Source organism: Hordeum vulgare, chromosome 1H (genome assembly GCF_904849725.1).
Source record: "Hordeum vulgare subsp. vulgare chromosome 1H, MorexV3_pseudomolecules_assembly, whole genome shotgun sequence".
Classification (NCBI taxonomy): Eukaryota; Viridiplantae; Streptophyta; class Magnoliopsida; order Poales; family Poaceae; genus Hordeum; species Hordeum vulgare.
In genome coordinates, this window is record NC_058518.1 from 345,557,204 (window position 1) to 345,565,143 (window position 7,940).

The window sequence follows — 7,940 nt, forward strand, 5'->3', positions numbered from 1 at the left end:
TTCGATCCAACAATACCGCAGAATCAAGAAAAGACTAAGGAGGGCAGATTATCGCACATCACCGCCCACAAAAACTTTTGTGTTCTACTTGAGATAACATCTACGCTTGAACCTAGCTCATGATGCCACTGTTGGGGAACGTCGCATGGGAAACAAAAAATTTCCTACGCGCACGAAGACCTATCATGGTGATGTCCATCTACGAGAGGGGATTTCCGATCTACGTACCCTTGTAGATCGCACATCAGGAAGCGTTAAGAAACGCGGTTGATATAGTGGAACGTCCTCACGTCCCTCGATCTGCCCCGTGAACTGTCCCACGAACTGTCCCACGTCCGCTCCGATCTAGTGCCGAACGGACGACACCTCCGCGTTCAACACACGTAGAGCTCGACGATGATCTCGACCTTCTTGATCCAGCAAGAGAGACGGAGAGGTAGATGAGTTCTCCGACAGCGTGACGGCGCTCCGGAGGTTGGTGGTGATCTATCTCAGCAGGGCTCCGCCCGAGCTCCGCAGAAATACGACCTAGAGGAAAAACCGTGGAGGTATGTGGTCGGGCTGCCATGGCAAAGTTGTGTCTCAAAACCCTCAATACCTCTAGTATATATAGGAGGGAGGGAGGGGAGGAGGCAGCCTGAAACCCTCAAGGTTTGGCCGAAATTGGAGGTGGAGGAGTCCTACTCCAATCCTACTTGGAGTAGGATTCCACCTTCCCACTTAGAAACTCTTTCCACCTTGTGTTTTTTCCTTCTCAAACCTTCTGGGACTTAGTGGGAACTTATTCCAGCCCACTAGGGGCTGGTTTATCCATTCCCATAGCCTATAAGACCCCTTGGGGCGTGACACCCCTCCCGATGGTCCCGGGCACCCCTCTCGGCACTCCCGGTACACTACCGATGAGCCCGAAACTTTTCCGGCGACCAAAACAGGACTTCCTATATGTCAATCTTTACCTCCCGACCATTCTGGAGCTCCTCATGACGTCCTGGATCTCATCCGGGACTCCGAACAACTTTCGGTTACCAACACCTATAACTCAAATACGCTTGAAACATCATCAAACCTTAAGTGTGCAGACCCTGCGGGTTCGAGAACTATGTAGACATGACCCGAGAGACTCCTCGGTCAATATCCAATAGCGGGACCTGGATGCCCATATTGGATCGTACATATTCTCCGAAGATCTTATCGGTTGAACCTCAGTGTCAAGGATTCATATAATCCCGTATGTCATTCCCTTTGTCCTTCGGCATGTTAATTGCCCGAGATTCGATCGTCAGTATCCGCATACCTATTTCAATCTCGTTTACCGGCAAGTCTCTTTACTCGTTCCGTAATACAAGATCCCGTGACTTACATCAAGTCACATTGCTTGCAAGGCTTGTGTGTGATGTTGTATTACCGAGTGGGCCCCGAGATACCTCTCCGTCACACGGAGTGATAAATCCCAGTCTTGATCCATACTAACTCAACAGACACCTTCGGATATACCTGTAGAGCACCTTTATAGTCACCCATTTACGTTGTAACGTTTGATACACACAAGGTATTCCTCCGGTGCCAGTGAGTTATATTATGTCATGGTCATAGGAACAAATACTTGACACGCAGAAAACAATAGCAATGAAATGACACGATCAATATGCTACATTCAAGAGTTTGGGTCTAGTCCATCACATGATTCTCCTAATGATGTGATCCCGTTATCAAGTGACAACACTTGCCTATGGTCAGGAAACCTTGACCATATTTGATCAACGAGCTAGTCAACTAGAAGCTTACTAGGGACAGTGTTTTGTCTATGTATCCACACATGCATTGTGTTTCCAATCAATACAATTATAGCATGGATAATAAACGATTATCATGAACAAAGAAATATAATAGGGGCCCCAGCCCACGTATTGGTGCTACATGTATATTTTTGATCTTATGGTCCAAGCTGCGGACCCCTTCTATCTCTAAAAAATTGTAGTCCGCACATGTCGTTAATCCACAGACTGGTTCAGAGGGTGCTTGGATACGTTTTAGTCGCATGACTAAAAGTAATGAGACTAAAACTTGCTAGGCTCACCCATGCTTGGATCCAAATACTAAAGAGACTAAAATCAAGTTAATGAGCATTTATTATCCTCCAAACCCTCTAATCGAGAACTTGCCTGAGGAATTAAATGAGGAGAGAGAGGACTAATGCACATTTTAGTAGGGGTACCCCTGACTAAAAGATTTTAGCCTCACGACTAATTTTAGCCTCTCATTAGTCAGGGGTGCTTGGAACTTTAGCCTCTTAAAAAGACTAGTTTTAGTCAGACTAGTTTTAGTTCATTGGATCCAAACACCCTCTCAATCGTTTTCCTTTGACGCCTCGCCTTTCCGAATTGGCATTATTACGCCGTCACCGCCGCCTGTTCCTTCAGCCCGAGCACTTGTGCATCTACGCACATAAAGCAAGAACGCAGCTCCATTCTTCCACAAGCAGCTAAACTATACTACTCGTTTCCTTCAATTGTCAGGGTGATAGTATGTGTTTACCTTTTATCTCTCAATTCAATTTTAAGTAGCTTTGATATTTTCCTGCATAGGCAATGCTAAGTGGAGTCTCTTATAGTCTTTCCTTTTTGTTCTTAGTTCTAGCGACAGTCATTAGATTAGTGAGACGGAAAGAGTGCTAAGGAGAAAGGAACATGGGATAGTTTTCTTCAGTTCATCGTCAATTCTGTTTACTAGGAGGCCTTATTTTCTTGTCACAGATCCAGACACCACTACCCAGCCATATTAAGGTGCTTTTATTCCTTGTGTTGGTCATTATTAAGCATTGTGTCTGCTGATGCTTCCAGAATATCTAATCTTAAAAACACTTTGTGTCTGAATCAATCTTTTGTGGAACCATAATGTGTTCCTTAGTATGATAATATTGGCTTCTTTTATTGTAGAAGTAAGCTGTTTTTTGCGGATGGTATAAGTAAGGTGTTTGTAATGTTTCTTTAGATTCTAGATACCATGAATCTAAACGATGTACTCGTCATTAACTTTGCATCAGAATACGGTAGTATATGTACTGGTCATTTCCTTTTGTAGTATATTATTTCAATCTGTGTGAACTAGGGCCCTCAGTATCTTCTCGTCCCTGGGCCCTCAATATGGGTGGACCGGGCCTGATGACTGCCATGTACACTCACGTTAGTAAGTTTTTCGCCGGAACCATAAGTTATTTAACATATGACGCATTGTTATGCCCCTCACAAATAATTGTTGTTTTGAGCAAGCGTTTAGCGCGTGGGAAGACATGGAAACTAAACTCCCAAATACACACGTACGTACATAGGTGATCAGTTTGCTTTCGCTATGCTTGGGTGGTAGATACTCAGTCACACTGGTCTGAAGAGTTTCACTTGGCAGTCGCCGCCGCCACAGCAACAGCAGCACGATAAGCCTGACGCTTCTTGGCGTACTCCATCACCACGTCCGTGTCCGGTACCACCTCCTTGGCCGCGTCGGTCTCTGCGAACCGTTTCGCCCAGCCCGCTAAGAGCGGAGTCCTGCCGGCCTCGAGGAACACCACGCCAAACATCTTGCGCTGCGCCTTGAGCCAGTGCAAGTGGCATCCCACCGCGAGGTCGAGGTACCCGACGGAGTCCCCGGCGAAGAACGCCTTTCCGTTCGACTGCTTGGCAAATGCCTCCTCAAGTCGCTCGAGCACCGCAACCGTCTCGCTAACCTTCTCCGCCCTCTCCACCTTCGTCGTCGCTCTATTAATGCCGACATAAGCGGAGAACAGCTGCAAGGACGCAAACATTGTTGTGGCCGTAAGCACAAGTCGAAAGACAAGAAAGATTGGATAGAGGTACGAGAAAACTCAAACCTTGTCGTCCGCGTAGGCGGCCCAAAAGCGGGAGGCGGCGCGGTCGTAGGGGTCGACGGGGAGGATCGACGGCCCCATGGCGGCCCAGACTTCGTCGATGTACTGCACGATGGCCGACGAATCGAGTATGGTCTTGCCGTCGTGGATGAGCACGGGCACCTTCTTCTCCACCGGGTTGGACTTGAGGAGAAGCTCGCTCTTGTTGAAGAGGTCCTGTTCGATATACTCGTAGCTCAGGCCCTTCATGTGCAGCGCCATGCGAACACGAACTACGAATGGGCTCACTGACAAGCCTAGCAACTTCAGGTCTCCTTCAGCTGCCATTGCTGTCTTCTGTCTCTGTTTCTCTCTGGTTTGGTGCGCTCAACTCAAATGAATGCGAGGACAACGTCGTTTTTGGATGTTTATATAGCAGGTGTTCCTGGAAGGAAATGGGGAGTTGCAGCCACGGGGACCGTACTGTGTGTCTGTGTGCATCACGAGTGACATATCATATCATGCAATTAAATCGTAGCAATTGGTCAACACTTTTCCACGGAATGGTGTGAGAGAAGTTGGTGATTGCTTGTCACTGATTTTCACTTTTCAGAAGAGAAGAAAGCGAGCCGGCTCTCGGCAAAAGTATTCATCTGGAGACTGGAGCCTTAGACAAACCGACAGGGCCGGCAACAAGCTGCAGAGCCAAGCCATCCACGTCGTGTGCCAGATGAATCTCGAGGTGGACTGAAATGCTGAAGAGAAATAATGTGTCACCGTCATCTCACGGAGAAAAGGATGACTAACTAGTGTGCTTTGACTGCCAACTGCGTCACTGGTGACGCACGTAGGAACTAGTAGGCACACAAACGTGAAGAACACGGTGTCTGTCAGTGTTGCACACATAGAGCAAAGGAGAAAAACAGATTGATAACGAAACGATGGCAGCGGAAGGAGGTCTGAAGCTGCTGGGCCTGACGGTGAGCCCGTTCGTGATCCGTGTACGCATGGCACTGCAGATGAAACGCGTGGGCTACGAGTACATGGAGCAGGACCTGTTCACCAAGGGCGAGCTCCTCCTCAAGTCCAACCCGGTGCACATGAAGGTCCCGGTGCTCATCCACGACGGCAAATCCATCTGCGAGTCGCTGGCCATCGTGCAGTACGTCGACGAGGTCTGGGCCGCCACGGGCACCTCCATCCTCCCCGCCGACCCCTACGACCGCGCCGCCGCTCGCTTCTGGGCCGCCTACGCCGACAGCAAGGTGTTCATGCGTGTGTGTGTGTTGCCCCAACTGTTTCAACCGTGGAATATGAGCTTGAGCCGGGTTTCATCATAGTCGTGGTGTGTTTGTGTTGCAGCTCTTGCCTGCGTGGGTGGGCATCATGTGGGCGGCGACGGAGGAGGAGAGAGCGGAGAAGGTCGGCGACACGCTCGCGGCTATCGGCCAACTGGAGGAGGCGTTCGGAAAGTGCTCCAACGGAAAGCCCTTCTTCGCCGGCGATTCCGTCGGCTACCTCGATCTCGTCGTCGGTTCGCAGTTGCTCTGGTTCGAGGTGCTGCGGAAGATGTTCGGCGTCGTGGTCATTGAGGCCTGCAGGGCTCCCTTCTTGGCCGCGTGGGTGAAGCGGTTTTGGGAGACTGATACGGCGAAGGCGGTGGTGCCGGACGTTGGCACGGCGGCGGAGTACCTGAAGAAGCTTCAGTCTCATCGGGCTGGTGCCACGGTTGCCCAGTTGCTGTCGTGACAAAATCACAAAAGTGCATGTAGAAATTGTTGATCCCGGTAGCCAGTTTACAGCGTATTTTTGTTTAGGCCAGCTCTGGTCATGAGTTGCAAGGATGCAAAGAATGAAGAGGTTTCCATCCTGACACCAAAGAGGATGTCAAGTTGTTTGTAAGAAATCACAAGTATGGTCTTGTTATTTTTTTAAAGAGGAATATATTAATATCAAGCAGGTATGGTCTTGCTATTTATCATGCATGAGAAATAATCTCATGTTGACTAACAAGCTTCCTTTGGTTCGACTTGACTACTGTTTTATTATCAAATGTTCTGCAACAGAAATATAACCATGTTAGCAAAAAAATAACAGAATCCTACATCCCTTTGTAATAACATTTCTGCTTTGATGCATTGATGGCTGATATTATACCCCATACTCCTTCATAAAAGGAACATGATAATCCTTTTTCAAACGAGACGTCGTCCGCCCATCCGCAACGATTGGCGTTTTTCCGCGTTGTGTACATACAAATATGTACAGTAGCCGGACCCACGAGCGATCCGTCGCGCCCCACCGTGTGGGGAGTGGAGAGGCAGTTTGACGAGCAGGTCACATAGGGTGCGCTCAATTTGACCCGTTGGAGTTAACTTGATATGTGGACAGCCGCCGTCAGTGACGCGACGCGTCACTACGTGGTCATAAACCGGTGTGGATTCCCATGTCGAACGTGGATAACAACTGCTCCCTTGTTATGGTTTAAAAGACGTGTTATGGTTTAGAAGACGTGTATGAAAATTTTATACTCCTTAAACCTAGGTGGTTATTGATTGGTTTAAAACCTAGGTGGTTATTGATTGACTGTAAAGTGAACTAAAAAGTAGCATTCACACTCGTATGCATATAAAAGTAATACAACGGAGTACTAATTAGAAGTTACGAGTAAATACAATGCGCCTTAAACCGTTTCTATTGTGGAAATGCACGTAAATTTAACTGTGTCTTCTAAACCGTGACAGAGGTAGTAGTATGATGTGCGAGCTCGCGGGACGGCTTTTGATGCCGGTGTTACGCCGACCAACGACCTCATCCTGGCTTAGGCCAACTCCACCGCGGCCCTATCCTTTTCGTGTGTGTCCGTTTGAGGCAAAAAGATACGCCAGACGGCCCAGCGCGCGGGCGCAAACCGACGTTTGTTCTTTTTTGTCCGCTTTCGATTCATTTCCGGCCCAAACTTGGTCTAGTTTTGAGGTGAAATGGACAGCGCGTGAACGCCGCACAAAAGGACGGGACGCGCGCGCCTGTTCTCCCCTGGCTCGCCCGTCGGTGGCACAAAGCAGCATGGCCTTCCCGCCCCCCACGCCCCATTCAATTTAATTTCCCCCAAAAACCCTCCCACGCCTCGCCCGCCACCCTCCCGCCATGGACGATGCCCCGCCGAATTCCAACGACCCGACCGTCGTCCCGACCACTAAGGCGAAGAAGAAGAAGGCGCCCCAGGGTACGAACAAGCCGCAGTCGGAACTCACGTCGGAGGAGATCACAAAGCTGGACGCGGAATTGACCAAGAGGCGGAACCGACGGGCGGAGGCGAAGAGGAAGGACGCCGCGGCCGCGTACGCCATCGAGCTGTTGTACATATGCCCTAGAGGTAATAATAAATTGGTTATTATTATATTTCCTTATTCATGATAATCGTTTATTATCCATGCTAGAATTATATTGATTGGAAACTCAAATACATGTGTGGATACATAGACAACACACTGTCCCTAGTAAGCCTCTAGTTGACAAGCTCCTTGTTCAAAGATGGTGAAGGTTTCCTGACCATGGACAAGTGTTATCACTTGATAACGGGATCACAACATTAGGAGAATGATGTGATGGACAAGACCCAAACAATGAATGTAACATATGATCGTGTCAGTTTATTACTACTGTTTTCTTCATGTCAATGTATATGTTCCTATGACCATGAGATCATACAACTCCCGGACACCGGTGGAACGTATCTGGGTGACTATAAAGGTGCTCTATAGGTATCTCCGAAGGTGTTTGTTGGGTTGGCGTGAATCAAGATTGAGCTTTGTCACTCCGTATGACGGAGAGGTATCTCGGGGCCCACTCGGTAATACAACATCACAATAAGCCTTGCAAGAAATGTGACTAAAGTGTTAGTCACGGGATCTTGTATTATGCAACGAGTAAAGAGACTTGCCGGTAACGAGATTGAACTAGGTATAGATATACTGACGATCGAATCTCAGGCAAGTAACATACCGATGGACAAAGGAAACATCATACGGTATTACATCTACGCCCACAAAAACTTTTGTGTTCTACTCGAGATTACATCTACGCATGAACCTAGCTG

The 7,940-nt window shown here is 48.3% G+C and overlaps 2 protein-coding genes across 2 annotated transcripts; one reads left to right on the forward strand and one right to left on the reverse strand.

Moving 5' to 3' along the window:
* Positions 1-3,187: 3,187 nt before the first annotated feature.
* Positions 3,188-4,265, reverse strand: LOC123435347 (probable glutathione S-transferase GSTU6). Its single transcript, XM_045115565.1, has 2 exons — positions 3,866-4,265; positions 3,188-3,781 (listed from the first exon to the last, which is right to left on the reverse strand). The coding sequence occupies exons 1-2, from the start codon at positions 4,187-4,189 to the stop codon at positions 3,392-3,394; spliced, it is 714 nt and encodes a 237-aa protein (XP_044971500.1). The 5' UTR covers positions 4,190-4,265; the 3' UTR covers positions 3,188-3,391.
* Positions 4,266-4,725: 460 nt separating this feature from the next.
* LOC123435363 (probable glutathione S-transferase GSTU6) lies at positions 4,726-5,815 on the forward strand. Its single transcript, XM_045115566.1, has 2 exons — positions 4,726-5,106; positions 5,204-5,815. Exons 1-2 carry the CDS (start codon positions 4,783-4,785, stop codon positions 5,588-5,590), a joined length of 711 nt encoding a protein of 236 aa, XP_044971501.1. The 5' UTR covers positions 4,726-4,782; the 3' UTR covers positions 5,591-5,815.
* Positions 5,816-7,940: the final 2,125 nt, after the last annotated feature.